Source organism: Purpureocillium takamizusanense, chromosome 1 (assembly GCF_022605165.1).
Source record: "Purpureocillium takamizusanense chromosome 1, complete sequence".
NCBI classification, from domain to species: domain Eukaryota; kingdom Fungi; phylum Ascomycota; class Sordariomycetes; order Hypocreales; family Ophiocordycipitaceae; genus Purpureocillium; species Purpureocillium takamizusanense.
Genome location: NC_063068.1, coordinates 1,428,916 through 1,443,531, shown reverse-complemented (window position 1 = coordinate 1,443,531; position 14,616 = coordinate 1,428,916). Strand labels below are relative to the sequence as shown.

Sequence of the window (14,616 nt, the reverse complement as noted above, 5' to 3'; positions counted from 1 at the left end):
CGCTGCCTGTGGGTTAGTTAGTTACTTCGTACTTACCATACTCAATGCCCCCCCCCCGGCTGCATCATGCAACGACGCTGTGAGAGAATGGACTGGAGGGTCGATCCTACATGCCAGGGGATGGGATCCTAGACTTTGCCTCGCATCCCGTCTGTTGCAACGAAATACGGCTACTACGACTATTCCGTGCCGCAGAATTTGATTTCTACCAGCGAGTTCCCGCCCTGCGTCTCCCGCGAAACAAAACCACCTTTCCGGAATACGTTTTCTCCTGTTGTCTTTTCGCACCATGTTCAATGTGCTGCGGCCATGTCCTCCTCGTCCTCGACGTTCCAATATTTGGCCGTCACGCCCCATGATCACGGAGCCTTCATCGTCATCGCCGCAATTGTGGGGGTGATATGGACGGTGCTGGTCTATTGCATCCGGCTCTACATTAGACTCAACATCAATGGCCCCTTTGGCTTGGACGATGCTTCGGCTTCCATTGCGACCGTGAGTTGAGAAAAAGGGCCAATACATATGGCGCGCCTTGAAGCATCGCTCTCTTCTAACGCGCGCGCGGTTCGGATACCTAGGTCATCGGAATTATACAGTCTGCCGTGACGCTTGTTGCGGTTCGCAATGGGTTGGGGAAAGCAAAGGACTTGCTGTCCGCCGTCGAGCTCGAAGCAGCCATGAAGGTACGACATCCCGCGCTCGCCGGCCGCATAGCCGAAAAAAAAAAGCGCAAGACTGAACGATGAGTGCCCAGCTCTATTACGCCGCAGGCCTGCTTTACATTGTGGCCATCTGCGGATCCAAAAGCGCCATGTTTCTGTTGATGGCACGCCTGACACGGCAATCTCAACACATATCACTGGTGGTGAGCTACGGGGCCACATGCTTCACGGTGGTATGGATGGTAGTGTCCCTGTTTGTTGTGGGTTTCCAGTGTGGTCTTCCGAACCCATGGGACATGGTTTCCCATGAGGGCTGCAGAAGCACGGTAGGTGTTCTCTCTCTCTCACACTCTCCCCCCAAGCCCGCGCCTGATGCGCGTGCATGCTTGTTTGTTTCCGAGTCTCTCTGACACTTGAGGAGTTTACGCGATGGGCCGTCGTCGAAATTTTCAGCATCTTGATCGAGGTGATGATTTCGGCCATGGCCGTGGCTCTGGTTTGGGACCTCAAAATGGCCGTCAAGGTCAAGGTGGCCGTCGTGGGGGCGTTTTCGGCGCAGCTGCTCGTCATCGTGCCCATCATCTTCCGGCTCATGTCCGTGCGGCGGTCGCTCGACTCGTCCGACATTACGTTTGACTGGACCGAGACGACGCTGACGACGCAGGTCGTGATGCACTTTTCGCTCATGGCGGCGACGTTCCCGTGCTTCCGGCAGTTCCTGCAAGCCTTCGACTCCGGGTTCGGGGCCACGACCAAGATGGAGACGCAGACGGGCGGCTCGGGCAGCCGGACGAACAACAGCTACGCGCTGCAGTCACTCGGCTCCAAGAAGGGGGGAGGAGAGGAAACGGCCACGGGCGCGAACGGAGGACGAGGAGGGGGAGGAGGGGGAGTCGGAAGTGGGAGCGGACGGCCGATGGGGGGGCAAGGGGGAGCGGCTCTGGGCTGCAATACCAGCGCCAGCAGCAGCAACAGCAGGGCCATGGCGCGGCTGCGTCCGGACCGCACGGCCGAAATCGTCACGCAGGCGACGGCTGACGGGCCTGACAGGGCGGGCGATGAGGACCGGAGCATCGAGAGCGTCGGCAGCGACAAGGCCATCATCTGGAGGACGAGGGAGTTTGAGGTGCACTACGACGAGCGTGAGAGAGAGGGCTAGATAACGTACGTAGACCGCCAAGCGCATGTAAATCTATTAGACTTTTTTTTTTTCCCCTTCCGGCATCTTGCTGGTTGACGTTGGCGGGAGATTAGATGGTTGGTTCACGGCTGCACAGGCCGCCTGGGATGAACTGGTTGCCCATGACGTTCCAAAGTCTGATCTTCTATCTAACTTATTAGTAGTTAGTCAGTAGTTAGTCACCTTATGCCCGGCAGCAGTGCAATTTGCCGTGGACCCGCGGCAGCTTGCTTTCATACCTGGTACTAGGCTTGCTGGGTATTTTGTAGGTTGGTGCTATAGAACTTAGACACTTGTGTTTGTAGTTCTGTGGCATTGGAGTGCGGCACAGCGATTGACTTGCGTATCAACTAACGTTACTAACAGCAGCATACACCTACCTACCTCTAGTAGCACCAACTTGCCTAGGGGTACGTACTAACGTTAGTATCATCTCTTGCCTAGAACCTTGGCGGCTTCTTTTATCTACAGTATCTACGCACCTCGGAAACTAGTCCAACGATCCAGTGGACCGGTAGTGCTGTCCAAGTCTTGGCGGGCGTGCGTGCGTCATGGTGGCGTCCCTCTGCGACGGGGCCGGACCGCGCGGGCAGCCGTCTGGTCGTCCTGAAACGTGGTGCAGCGCTGCGTTGATACTGTCTGTGCATTTGCACACCCACTGTAAGTAAATACGTGGATGTGCACTCTAAAAGTATGGACTCTTCCTACCGCTACAGATTGGCTCAGTGCCTTGCACTGGCAACCTGGAAACCTGGGGCCTGGAGCCACCCTGGAGCCTCCCGTCGCTGATTGCGGTACAACCTTATTAGTACCTAAGGTAGGCCCTGTAATTACTTGGGGGCCTGCTGTCGCTGACGCACGGTCAGATCGGCTCCCCGGGCGGGGAGGTTTCCCTCTGTCGCACTGCAACAGCCGCAGGGAAACGTGCCCGTCTGCCAATCAACCATGAGCGTGTTGCGCCTCGGGTAAAAGTAATCGAGTAGAGGTAAATCCCAATCCAACGTGGAAAAGAAGATCGTCGTCATGCATCCGGACGCGGCACTGGTGGGAGGAGGAGGAGGGCCGGGCTTGGCTGCTGCCTCTCGCTTCGTCCGCGGATGGGACGGGATCCGCCCCTTTTTTTTCTCTCTCTCTTCCCTCTCTCTCTCTATTTCGCCTTGACTCTTGTTACTTCGTACGTGCGTGGCTGCCCGTCGGTAATCTCCCCATCCGCACATCTACGCCGCATCTTCGTCTTGCGAACCTCAGGTATTCCTCCTCATCCAACCGAGTCTAGGTGGGGTCTCCGTCTGCCTGTGTCTGTGTCTGTGTCGTGTGGCTTGTTGGCGTGCGTATTGATTGCGCATGCCGTCGTGCATACCTCCCCAAGCCTCCCCTTCCTTGCCCCCCCCCTCCCCCCCAAAGATACAGACGACACCTCCGTAGTTACCCACCATCTTCTTTTTGACCCACCAACCGCTCCTCTTGGCTTCGTGCGTTCCCTCATTATTATTCCTGAACCTCCGGCCGCGGGCATCATACCTAAAGTACCTGCGTACGACCTGTTCCTCAACTCCTGTCTCGTGCCCGTCTCGCATCCCTTTTCCTGCGTTGCCTCTTCTTTTCTCTTCTCGTCTCTCCCTCCTCTTCTGTGCCCCCCCCCCCCCCCCCCGTCTGTCATCCAAACTGTCGGGTCTGCGCCTCGGACCGCAGCCCGCCTCAACGCTCCTTTTTCGACACGCCATCTCTCGTATCCGCCGAGATAAAATCACCAGATAGCAGCAGCACCACCACCGGCGCCAACTGTCCTCAACCCACCGGCCGCCGCTTTGGCGCCTCCACTGCGGATCCGCAAAACGAGTCCTCTCGCGCTGCCTGGCCCTGTCCAGCTCTTGGACGACTTCCTACTTTATCTTCCTCGCCGTTCCTCAAGCACGGGCTTCATCCGTCCGAGCACCTCGACGCACTGCCACCGCCACGAGTCCCGACTCGACACCCGCCGCCAACCATCAACGATTGACTGCGACAAACGGTGACGAGGCAATCCTCACCTCCCGACAGCGTTCCCTTCTCGATGCCTTCTCTATAGACGTTGGAGTGTCCAGCATTGACGGGCCCATTGCTTGGGTTGACGCGCTTCTCCCGCTTCGTCCCTCCGCTTCCGCCCTCGCGTCCAACTTCGACACCCACCGACGACCCCTTGCCGATTCTCTCTGGCCAAGCTTGGCCCAAGCGTGCAGACACCCGTCCGCCGCAAACATGCTCAACTCCCGTCGCGCCCTCGTCGCCGCCGCCTTTCTCATCACAGTATTCTTCCTCGTCTCCCGGTCGCATCATTCACCTCCCGAGGCCATCAAACATTCGTCCTCGTCCGCCGCCGGCGCCTCCGATCCCAATGGCGGCGACCAGGCCGTCGCACAACGTCCCGCAGCCGACGTCAAGGCACCGCAGCAAAGGAGGCCCGGGCCCCAGAAGCCCTTGATGGACACGTCGCGCATGTCGACGTATGACAAGCTCGCCTATGCCTATCCCTACGATATCGAGGCCAAATTCCCGGCATACATATGGCAGACGTGGAAGACAACGCCCACAGACAAGGACTTTCAGTTTCGCGAACAAGAGGCGTCGTGGTCCGAGCAACATCCTGGGTTCGTCCACGAGGTCATTACCGATGACGTCGCCGTCAGCATGCTCAGCCTCTTCTACGCCGCCGTGCCCGAAGTCCTCGAGGCCTACAAGGTGCTGCCCTTGCCCGTCCTCAAGGCCGACTTCTTCCGATACCTCATCCTCTTTGCGCGAGGAGGCATCTACTCCGACATTGACACGTACGCCATCAGAAGCGCGGTCGAGTGGGTTCCCGACCAAATACCCCGCGAGTCCATTGGGCTCGTCATCGGCCTCGAGGCGGACCCAGATCGCCCCGACTGGGCCGACTGGTACAGCCGCCGCATTCAGTTCTGCCAATGGACCATCCAGAGCAAGCCCGGCCACCCGGCCCTTCGGGATATTATCACGAGGATCACAAATGCGACGCTGACGCTCAAGCGCTCCGGCAAGATTTCCAGCTTTCAGGGCAAGAATGTGGTCGACTTGACGGGACCGGCGATCTGGACCGACACTATCATGGACTACCTCAACGACGAGCGCTTCTTCGACATGAAGAGGAGTAAGGGCAAGGTGGACTGGCGTAATTTCACCGGCATGGAGACGAGCAAGCGCGTGGGAGACGTTGTGGTCCTGCCCATTACGAGCTTCTCGCCGGGCGTGGAGCAGATGGGAGCCAAAGACTACGACGACCCAATGGCCTTTGTTAAGCACGATTTTGAAGGTGAGATTTGGGGATACTGATACGGTTTACCGAGAGAGGGATTTGCTAACTGGAGTCGTTGCAGGGACGTGGAAGCCCGAGGAAGAGCGGCATATCGGCGAGCAAAAGGATCAGCCGCAAGAGGGACTCGTCCAATGACCACGGCGCTGACGACGACGCTCGCGCGTGGCTCAGACGTGGTGCTGCTGACGGTGCATTGGCATGTCTGCATGAAACTGCGGCGCCCGCGCAAGCGCCGGCACTTCATCAGCCTTCTTGCGCCATGCTTGTGCGCGGCGGCCCGGACGTCGTCGCAGCCATACCTGGGCCATTTCCTTGCGTCACTTGTTCATTGAAACAGCGTCTTTGGCGGCCCGCGAGCCGCTGCCGCCAAGCCAACGAGCACAATTATTTGATCCGCATACAGAGAGCGGATGGGATAGACTGGATCTTGTCTGCATGTTTCGGCTCTATGTGTTTTAATCATCACGACTCCTATACGTCTTGGCTCCCCGGGTGGCTCAAGGCGCGGCGATGAGGGACGCGCGGGGGGGCAGCCCTCCTGCGCATGCATTGTCGGCTGTTTGCAAGACACGTCAGCGACACAGGCGCATTTCTTTCGGAGTGGGTTTTTTTTTCTTGGGTGAGTGAAGACGGTGAACGGGCTTGTACGACGCGGCCCCGGCAGGACACGCAAGGAAGCGTGCTGGTGCCTGGGCCAGGACGGTGGCTTCGGCACACAGCACAGCCATTACACATATAGACAAAGAAGGGGTCGGTGCTTAGAGAAAAGGGGGCATCAATTCAAACGCCGCGGGCATCCAGCCGAGCAGGCTCAGATAGGCAATTACTCGAGAAGCGGAATTGGGAATTGCAGAGACGATGTTGTGGAGTCCAGACCACAGGTTGCGTCCGTACCTTGACATGGCCATATGTGAGGCACAGTACCTGACGAAGGCGACCCCAGCTTGCCCAGTGCCAGTGGCCGCCCGCAAATGGAAGGCGGGACCCCTACAGAGACGGCGGGGACGTGCGTCGGGCTGTTGGGGGAAAACGGCACGGGCGTCATAGCGTAACCCCGCCCCAGACACCCGTCGGCTTCGCTGTATATGCTGGGCTGGGGTTCGGCAGAACCGCCCCCAGCCTTGCTCCCTGCTCTGCCCACAAGCCCGCCAATCGAGCGACGGTCGCCAACCGCTGTGGAGTCCTCTGGCTGCCCACGCGCGACTAGATGCCGCTGTAGGTTCTGACAGGGGGAAACCGAAGGCGGGGTGGGAGGGAGCTTCCACCCACGGGCAGCCGAGGGACCAGACCGAGCAGCCAGACGGCAACAGTAATAATAAGACGAGAAGAGGGGGGTGTTTAAGCCGGCGGCACGCACGCACTCGCGGCGCTGCGTTCTCCTCCTCCTCCTTGGTATTACTTGGGACCGACCCGTCTTGTGTCTGAGGCAGCCCGTGAGCCTCTCTCCTCCGCTCCTGCTGTTCGGGGTTTCTTTTTCTTTTATTTCCCATTTCATCTCTGCATTCGTGGGACTATCCTTCCCCCCCCGTTTGCTGCTTGCTGCGTTTTCCAGCGCGCACAGCCTATCTCATTCGTCGCCGTGTTGCGCACCCTGACCGGCACAACAACAGCTACCGTACGTAGCTGCGCCAAACGAACTCTCGGGGGACGGACGGACGGACGGTTGGCAGCAGACACGAGACGGGGGAAGAGACAGAGAGAGAAAGAAAGAGACAAGAAATAGGAGGTCAACAGGGAATGGGGCTCCGGACTCGCACGCCGCTGAGGCCGGCGGCGGCGGCTGTGTTGGCTACTGCGGCGAGGGCGTCATCGTCCTCGTTCTTGTCCTTGTCGTCGCCGTGCTGGCGGGCCAACAACGGCCTCGTGGGCTTTGCCGTTGCCGTGTCGTCGTGTCGGGGGCGAGGGCAGGCGAGGTTCATGGGCACCGAGGGGCTGAGCATACGCCGTGGGCCGAGCGAGGTACGTGACAACGAGGATGAGGAGGATGAGGATGATGATGACGATGCTGGCCTCTCATGCGCGTGAATGAAGGAGGCGTGCCTTGTGCCTGCCCACGGGATGGGGTCGAGGACGGAGACGGTGATGCTTGATGCTTCGGCCTTTCTCACCTACCACTACTCGTCGTCGTCGTCGTCGTCCATCCTCACCTCCAAGCATGGCAATGGCCAACGGCTAACCGCTCCCCGCAGCCAGCTCTCTACCCCGGCACCATCCCGGAGCACTTTGCCGCCACCGTCGCGCGGCACGCCGACCGGCCCGCCGTCATTGCGCGCGCGCCCGTCGCCGCCATAGCCTCGACTCCCGCTCACCAGCAGCAGCAGCAGCAGCAGCAGCAGCACGATGTGGAGGAGACGGTCCTCACGTACCGCGGCCTCGACCTCCTCTCCAACCGGCTCGCCGCCTCGCTGGCGGCGCTCGGCGTGCGCAAGGGCGACCGCGTGGCCGTCTCGCTCGGCAACGGGCCCGAGTTCGCCGCGCTCAGCTACGCCGCCTTCAAGCTCGGCGCCGTCCTCGTGCCCCTGAACCCGAGCTTCAACGCCGCCCAGGTCTGCGCCGCCCTCGCCCACCTCGGCGCCGAGCTGCTCGTCATCGGCGCCGTCACCGACCTCGCCTACAAGCCGGGCAACGGGCGCAGCAACGAGGAACTGCTCGCCGCCGTCGTGGCGGGTGGTGACGGAGGAGGGGGCGGTTTACGCGCGGGTGGCCCCCTGCGAAGCGCCGCCGTGCCCTCGCTGAGGCACGTCGTCGTCGTCGACAACAGGGCCTACCACCCCAACGTCACATTCCCGCTCGAGGCGTGCCCCGCGCTGACGCCGTACGCGGCGCTGCTCGCGGGCTCCGACGCGCCCGTGACGCCCTCGGAGCTGCTCCTCCCGTCCGACACCATCAACATCCAGTTCACGTCGGGCACCACGTCGACGCCCAAGGCGGCCATGCTGGCGCACTCGTCCATCCTCAACAACGGGGCGTTCATCGCCCACCGCATGGGCCTCGATCCGGGCGACCGCGTCGTGGTGCCGCCCCCGCTCTTCCACTGCTTCGGCTCCGTGCTCGGCTACATGGCCACGGCCACGACGGGCGCCGCCCTGCTGTTCCCCAGCCCGGCCTTTGACCCCGTCGCCACGCTGCGCATGTGCCTCGACCGCGACGCCACCGGCCTCTACGGCGTCAGCACCATGCTCGTCGCCGTCCTCGAGGCCCTCGACGCCGGCCTCGTCCGCGGCGGCGCCGCCCCGCGCAGCCTCCGCAAGGGCATCGTCGCCGGCAGCAGCGTCCCCGAGGCCCTCATGCGCCGCATCTACCAGCGCCTCGGCCTCGAGGACCTCGTCATCTGCTACGGCATGACCGAGACCAGCCCCGTCAACTGCATGACCACGCCCTCCGACCCCTTCGCCAAGCGCACCTCGTCCGTCGGCCGCCCCATGCCCCATACCACCGTCAAGATCGTCGACCCCACGGACCGCTCCCGCATCCTGCCCCTCAACACGCGCGGCGAGCTCGCCGCCTCGGGCTACCTCGTCATGAAGGGCTACTACGGCGATCCGGAGCGCACCGCCGAGGTCCGCATCGAGGAGCCCCATCACCCGGGCCTCCCGACCGACAACGCCGATACCGCCACCCCGGGCAAGAAGTCGCCCGGCGGCACCACCGTCTGGATGTACTCGGGTGACGAGGCCGAGATGGATGCCGACGGCTACGTCACCATCACCGGCCGCATCAAGGACCTCATCATCCGCGGCGGCGAGAACATCCACCCCCTCGAGGTCGAAAACTGCCTCTTCCAGCTTCCCGGCGTCAAGGAGGTCTCCGTCGTGGGCGTCCCCGACGAACGCCTCGGCGAGAGCGTCGCCGCCTTTGTCATCCCTCGCCGCGACTGGGTCACCGCCGACACCGACGCCAACGCAACCGACCAGCAGCAGCAGCAGCAGCAGGAGGGCGGTCCCCAAGTCCTGACAAAGGACGCCGTCCGCTCCTGGGTGCGCGCCAAGCTCTCGAGCCACCTCGTCCCCAAGCACGTCTTCTGGGTCGACGAGTATCCCAAGACAGCCAGCGGCAAGATCCAAAAGTTCAAGCTGCGTGACATGGCCGTCGAGGCTCTGAAGGCTGCCGCCGCCGCCGGCGGCTCGGTCAAGGCATAGTAGATAGGGAAAGCGTCAACGATATATGATTGACTTTTTATAGCCTCCAGGTGTCAATATAGCGGTCCGGCTTGGATGGCATTCCTGCCATATTTTCAACTATCATGCATGCCCATTTCGACGCTGAGGAACACGTGTATCCTCACGGCCAACGCACGGCTGTCACTGAGGCATCGTCGATCAAATCATAGGAGCAGCGGCTCGGCCGCCGCTTATTCGTTAACAATGATGAACCCAGTCCAGCCAGAACCCAGTCAGTGATCGCCTCAGCAAATGGGCTCGCTCTCGGCCCACTGCCAGCAATCAAACAAGCCTTTCAAGTCGGCCGTATCGTCTCTAAGGGGCATCGCCTCTATGCGTCAGGAAATCTCAGACCGCGAAAGCACGCCAGCCCCGGCTGCCACGCGGGGGCCTGACCCAAGTAAAGCACGAAGCATGGGGGGGAATATTGGGAGCGGTGCCCCCAGTCCCTGCTTCCAAACACCCAAAGCACCTAATGCACGTAAACCTCCAAACACCGCCACCCGTCGCTTCATCAGCCTTAGTCGACCTGCTTCTCGCAGCCTATCCGTCCGAGGAGCTCCTTCCGATCGCTGTGGCCCGGCAAGCTGACCCCAGAGCTGCTAGCCTGGCGCTTAACCCCGGTTCGGCGCTCCCAATTCTTTAGGTCCAGCTCCTCCACGCCGACTTCTTCCTCGAGAGGTTGAGCCTCCTCGTAAACAAACTCGTCCTCTTCTTCGGCCTCTTCCTCGTCTCCCTCGTCGTCACTCCGCGTGTCCTCGGCGCCGTCGCCACGAATAACCTTGACAGCGACACGGACGATCATGGTGAACCACACAATAGTGATGACCTGAAGCAGAAGCAGTGGCGCAAGGAACGCCCATTTGACCGTGGTGTTGTAGCATACACGGCCGGTAGAGCTGAGGAAGGGTTCGATGAGGTACGACAGACCAGGAGGGGGGTCCTCGGGTCCGATGAGGTTGGCGTTGGAACCACGGAAACAGCCATACGGCATAACGTTCGGCGTATGAGCGTACACTGACCAGCAGCCCATGATGTAAAAGACGTGGCGGGCAATGAACCACGAGACCATGAAGATACCAAAGAAGACATCACAAAGCGTGTTATGGCCCGTGTACTTGAGACATTTGGCAACCTAATACTAGTTAGCATGTGTCGGACCACGTCTGTGAAGCGTATCGTATCGTTGAGTACGTACTGGAAAGAACAAGTCCACCACGTCCATGATGACCAGAATGAAGTTGCCGATGCGGGTGAAGTGATAGCAGTAGCACGACGAGATCAGAGCAGTGGTGATGATGTGGTGGCTGAACATTTGCCAGTGGTCCTTGCGGCGCTCCTCAATGTTGATGACAATAATCTGCTGCAGCCAAAAGGCCCACTGCGCCAGGACATAGCCCTTCATGAGGCCATCCATCTCCCGGTCCGGCCAGTCGGTCCAGAGTCCTCGCATGTTCATGTAATGCGGCGACGTGCTGTAGATGTACTGCGAAAGGGTCAGCCGTGCTCGGGCGGAGGTGGAGACGGAGCCTTCATACCACGCCAAGTGTCCAAAAAAAGCAGTAGTAAACCAGCAGCCAGGCCTGTTCGCTGAAGCGAGTCAAGGTCTTTCGCTTGGTGACACCCTGAAGCCTGGCGAACGGGGCCAGAACGTACTCCATCATGCCGGCCCGCAGGCCGGTGAAGAGCACGATGCAAAAGGTGATGAAATAAGCATCGTCGAAGCCAATGCCATATTTTCCAGTCTGGTCGCTGTAGTACGAAAGGTGAAAAAACTTGTGGGTGTGTGTTCTCGCTTTCGGAATGAAGGTATGCGCCAAGAACAAGAGCGCAAGGAGGTTGAACGAGAGGCCTGAGCGAGCAAAAGCGTCAGCTGGGAGACGTTCAAGAAGCTGCTGTACAATCGGGGGCTATTGGCATTGCAAGCCAATTAATGGCCAGCGAGATCAGCGGCAAACGGCGACGGCGACCAAAGCATATCTTGGGCATGCGACTTGCAAGCAGCGTGGGATGGGTGTTAAAGAGCATGCGGCGAAGAGGAGGGGACGCACCAATCTGGTTCTCGACGAACCACCGCGCAAGGTGCTTCCAGGTGCCATCCTCCTTGCGCTTCAGCCTGCGTACGAGGACGACATTGCTGCCCGACGTTTGCATGTAGAGCGGGCCGTTCATGTTGGGGTTGCTGGAGCCGGTCCTGAGCTGCGGTCGCGCAGCAGCCTTTGCAGCGCCGACAGCGGCGACGGGCGACGAAGGCTCGTCCGGCTGGTAGTCGCCCATTGCGTCAAGCGATTGGCGGGCCTGGCGAAGAACGAGTGTCCGTCATGAGAGGAGAGGAGAGGAGAGGAGAGGGCGAGTTCGAGGGGGCGGGCTGCTGCTCTCTCGTCGGCGCCGCTGCTGCTTCGTGGTGCAATCCGACCAGCAGATTTTCCGTCGAGTCGAGGGGAAGGATGCAGTGGCAACGGCGGGCGAGCGAGCGAACGAGCGGGCGGGCTGGCGGGCGAGCGGTGGAGGTGGTTGGTGCTGCACGGCGTAGTACTTGTAGGTAAGGTAAGATAGGGTCGGTAAAGCGTTTGCTTCTCTTCTGGTATTAAAGTGCGGCGGGCTGGTGGGGTGGCCCGTGTTTCTCCTTGTCGCGCCCTGGTCCAGACACAGAAGCCGCCTGGAAGATCTCCCGGACGAATCGAGCCCCTGCAATAGGCCCAGAGGGGGGGAGGAGGGGGGGCGTGGCCAGTGCAGCGCCGCGATGATCTCGTCAGGACACACGGCGCAGTGGAGATGCTGCACTCTGGGCGGGCCGCAAAATCGGCTGCGCACTGCAGGAAGTTTGACGAGAGGTCTTCGCCGGCGACAGTGCGCAGAGACGTCGTTGACTTTGTTGTCTTTTTTAGTATTTCCTGTTTTGTTGCCGTCGCGTGCGCGCCTCAGAAGGGGGTGCAGTGCTGCAATATATAGGGGTGGACGGAGATGCTGCGGCGGCAGCTGAGCTCAACGGCAGTTTACTAGGTCGACGGATGGCCATGCGAAACCGGACAAGTGCGCCTCGCAGCTGGCGAGAGACTGAGAGCGCCTGTGGAGAGGGAAGGATATAAACCATGCAAACATAACAAGGACGAGGAGGATGAGGGTGAGGGTGAGGGTGCGGGCAAGGATGAGGATGAGGATGTGAAGGCCGATGGGCGCAACGCAACGTTGTCGGCGCCCGCAGTAAACGTGGGTTGGCTCGCTGGCTGGCTGGGAGTTTAAGCACTTCTACTGTGGCAGGCCTTCCGTGGGTGGTGGTGGTCAAAGAGGGGGAGGCAAGGGGGGAGGGCAAGGCTGCCACGCAGGCGACTTGTAAAGTATCGACTTGGACTTCCACGCAGCAGGCATCGAAACCTTGAACCCTGGAGGCCCTCTGCCAATCGAGCCCGGCTCCCATTGCATCCATCGTAGCCCGTGCGAGCTTCCATGTCAAACGTCGTTCAAAGCTGGCGCCTTCTGATGTGCCCGCGTCGTCGTTTGGTCTCTTCCCCTCCTTCCATCCCAGACGGGCAAAGGACAGCTGCACCTTTGCGTGCTTTCCACGCTATGGCATGTGCTAAGAGTCCGGGGAAGGCCCTGCCGAGGGCGCCTGCTCACGAACAGTCAAGCCTCCCTATGAAGCCCAAGGTATTCGAATTTGGTTATATCCGCGGCGACAGCAACGTCTTGTGCATCCAACGACACAAGAAAAGGCCTCCCGCCCCGGCACGCACGCACGCAAGCTGATGAGCCGAAGCAGCATCCAAGCAATGCCAGGTGTCACCATGTGTCACCACTGACCTGACTCCAGCGCCCGCCGCTCGACGTGAGCTACCGCCGTTCAAGCTTTCGGCGGCGACATATACCTCCACGCAGCGCTGTCGACGAAGACGCTCCGCGAGTGCCCTGTTCTGTCCTGTCTACTCCTCGCCAGGGACGATACAAATACTGTGAGTGAGTGGATGCGATGCGGTGGCCTCCACGCAAGGGAGAGCATGTCTCCCCGCTCGTCATGCCGCCAGCCATCGTGATCCTCGACAGGCAGGTCCACGAACCGGAATGTCCCCCCACTCGCCCGCAACCTTCCCCTCTACGCTCCCGAGCCAGCAGGCATCAATCACCACGTGAAATGCGATTAGACGCCCGGGAAGCCTCAGCGTCATGGAAGCGGTCAAGGCCATCCATCCCAGATGCAGGTGTGGAGGGGTCCGCAGGGCGACCCAGACACGCTTCTCAATAAGTCGTAAGTCCTGTGTCGACAGTCAGAACAAAGGGGGTCAAACCCCGCGCGAAGGAGAAAGCCCTGGAGGGAGTCGTGCAGTGTGGTGCAGTGCAGCTCACAGGAACCACCTCAGGCTAATACCTTGAGCTCCCAGGTCGGTGCTCAGTACTAAGGCGGCCAATTAGCGGTGCGCTCACTGGACAATGCAATGCAGCTGGAGGCTCCCAGCTACAGGCTCCTCTCATGTACCTTGAGCTGCAATTTTGTACCTTTCAACCAAGTGGTCCTTCGGCGAGCCAGTGCCCACGCATCCACGCAGAAAAAAAACTCCGTCGCGGAGGGCTGCGAGTCGCCTTTCACTTGGCAGCCCCAGTGGGTTCTCCGGCCCACTTGATCTTCATTTGAGGTTGTCGAGGCGCCCCTGCGAACCCGCCTTGTCACTCCTGAGCCGAAGAGGGGCCAGAGGGGGGGAAGAAGCGGGGTGCCATCCCATGTTAGTGCATTCGCTGCAGTTCGGTGAGTGGTGGTGGACGGCGCCCTCCCTCTTCCTGCAGCCCACTGAAAAGGGGCTGCAGAAGATCTGGCCCCCAGAAAGGAAGCCCAGATTGTCGCTGTCCAAGCGTTCGCGCGAGTCCCAGTCGCCGTCATGGGCGCGCCAGGTTCGTTCGTCGCCCTGGTGGTCCCCTCCGTCGCGGCCGTGCGTCCAGCGACCGTCTGCCACGACGCTCCGTCATGCCCTCCGTTGACGCGCGCCTGCGGCATATCATAACCTTGAAGGGCATTGTGCATCGTCGGCCGCAGCAAAGCGGCGTGATCTTCGGCCAGTGGCCGTTTCTGCCACTGCATTCGGTGCGTGCATGCTTCTGCAAGATGCAGGGGAGGGTGTCGTCCCGCTCGTGTTGCTCGTACGAGTACGCGCTCCTGTGTCGGTACTTCGGACTTTCAGGGTCGACTTACAGGTGCATTTGCACCGAGCGCGCTGCCGACCGGCGTTGGCAGCCAATACCATGTTTCGTATATAGAGAATCTCAAGTTTACTGGTAGTCTGTGCGCCATGTATTCAACGTTTGCTGAATTCTACA

General features: G+C 60.5%; 4 protein-coding genes across 5 annotated transcripts; 3 read left to right on the top strand and 1 right to left on the bottom strand.

Annotated features, from left to right (window-relative positions):
* Window positions 1-98: 98 nt before the first annotated feature.
* JDV02_000483 (uncharacterized protein) lies at window positions 99-1,873 on the top strand. Of its 2 annotated transcripts, XM_047981295.1 has the most exons (4): window positions 99-495; window positions 579-683; window positions 755-988; window positions 1,084-1,873. In XM_047981295.1, exons 1-4 carry the CDS (start codon window positions 310-312, stop codon window positions 1,819-1,821), a joined length of 1,263 nt encoding a protein of 420 aa, XP_047837253.1. In that variant the 5' UTR covers window positions 99-309; the 3' UTR covers window positions 1,822-1,873. The 2 variants fall into 2 exon arrangements, with proteins under 2 accessions (XP_047837253.1, XP_047837254.1); XM_047981296.1 differs by having other exon boundaries at window positions 99-683.
* A 2,207-nt stretch (window positions 1,874-4,080) lies between these two features.
* Window positions 4,081-5,287, top strand: JDV02_000482 (uncharacterized protein; the record flags this gene model as incomplete). Its single annotated transcript, XM_047981294.1, has 2 exons — window positions 4,081-5,149; window positions 5,214-5,287. 2 exons carry the CDS (start codon window positions 4,081-4,083, stop codon window positions 5,285-5,287), a joined length of 1,143 nt encoding a protein of 380 aa, XP_047837252.1.
* Window positions 5,288-7,024: 1,737 nt separating this feature from the next.
* On the top strand, window positions 7,025-9,734 carry JDV02_000481 (uncharacterized protein). Its single transcript, XM_047981293.1, has 2 exons — window positions 7,025-7,111; window positions 7,342-9,734. Exons 1-2 carry the CDS (start codon window positions 7,070-7,072, stop codon window positions 9,289-9,291), a joined length of 1,992 nt encoding a protein of 663 aa, XP_047837251.1. The 5' UTR covers window positions 7,025-7,069; the 3' UTR covers window positions 9,292-9,734.
* Window positions 9,462-12,566, bottom strand: lag1_1 (Sphingosine N-acyltransferase). Its single transcript, XM_047981292.1, has 4 exons — window positions 11,364-12,566; window positions 10,851-11,164; window positions 10,511-10,798; window positions 9,462-10,447 (listed from the first exon to the last, which is right to left on the bottom strand). The coding sequence occupies exons 1-4, from the start codon at window positions 11,587-11,589 to the stop codon at window positions 9,833-9,835; spliced, it is 1,443 nt and encodes a 480-aa protein (XP_047837250.1). The 5' UTR covers window positions 11,590-12,566; the 3' UTR covers window positions 9,462-9,832.
* Between the last annotated feature and the right edge of the window lie 2,050 nt (window positions 12,567-14,616).

Bases quoted from the DNA above. Each gene is read 5' to 3' on its own strand.
- JDV02_000483 (XM_047981295.1), top strand. From the start codon at position 310: ATGTCCTCCTCGTCCTCGACGTTCCAATATTTGGCCGTCACGCCCCAT. The intron at 684-754 runs GTACGACATCCC...ATGAGTGCCCAG, and splicing joins AGCTCGAAGCAGCCATGAAG to CTCTATTACGCCGCAGGCCT. The intron at 989-1,083 runs GTAGGTGTTCTC...ACACTTGAGGAG, and splicing joins ATGAGGGCTGCAGAAGCACG to TTTACGCGATGGGCCGTCGT.
- JDV02_000481 (XM_047981293.1), top strand. From the start codon at position 7,070: ATGGGCACCGAGGGGCTGAGCATACGCCGTGGGCCGAGCGAG. The intron at 7,112-7,341 runs GTACGTGACAAC...CGCTCCCCGCAG, and splicing joins TACGCCGTGGGCCGAGCGAG to CCAGCTCTCTACCCCGGCAC.
- lag1_1 (XM_047981292.1), bottom strand. From the start codon at position 11,589: ATGGGCGACTACCAGCCGGACGAGCCTTCGTCGCCCGTCGCCGCTGTC. The intron at 11,165-11,363 runs GTGCGTCCCCTC...TTGCTCGCTCAG, and splicing joins GTTCGTCGAGAACCAGATTG to GCCTCTCGTTCAACCTCCTT. The intron at 10,448-10,510 runs GTACGTACTCAA...AACTAGTATTAG, and splicing joins TGGTGGACTTGTTCTTTCCA to GTTGCCAAATGTCTCAAGTA.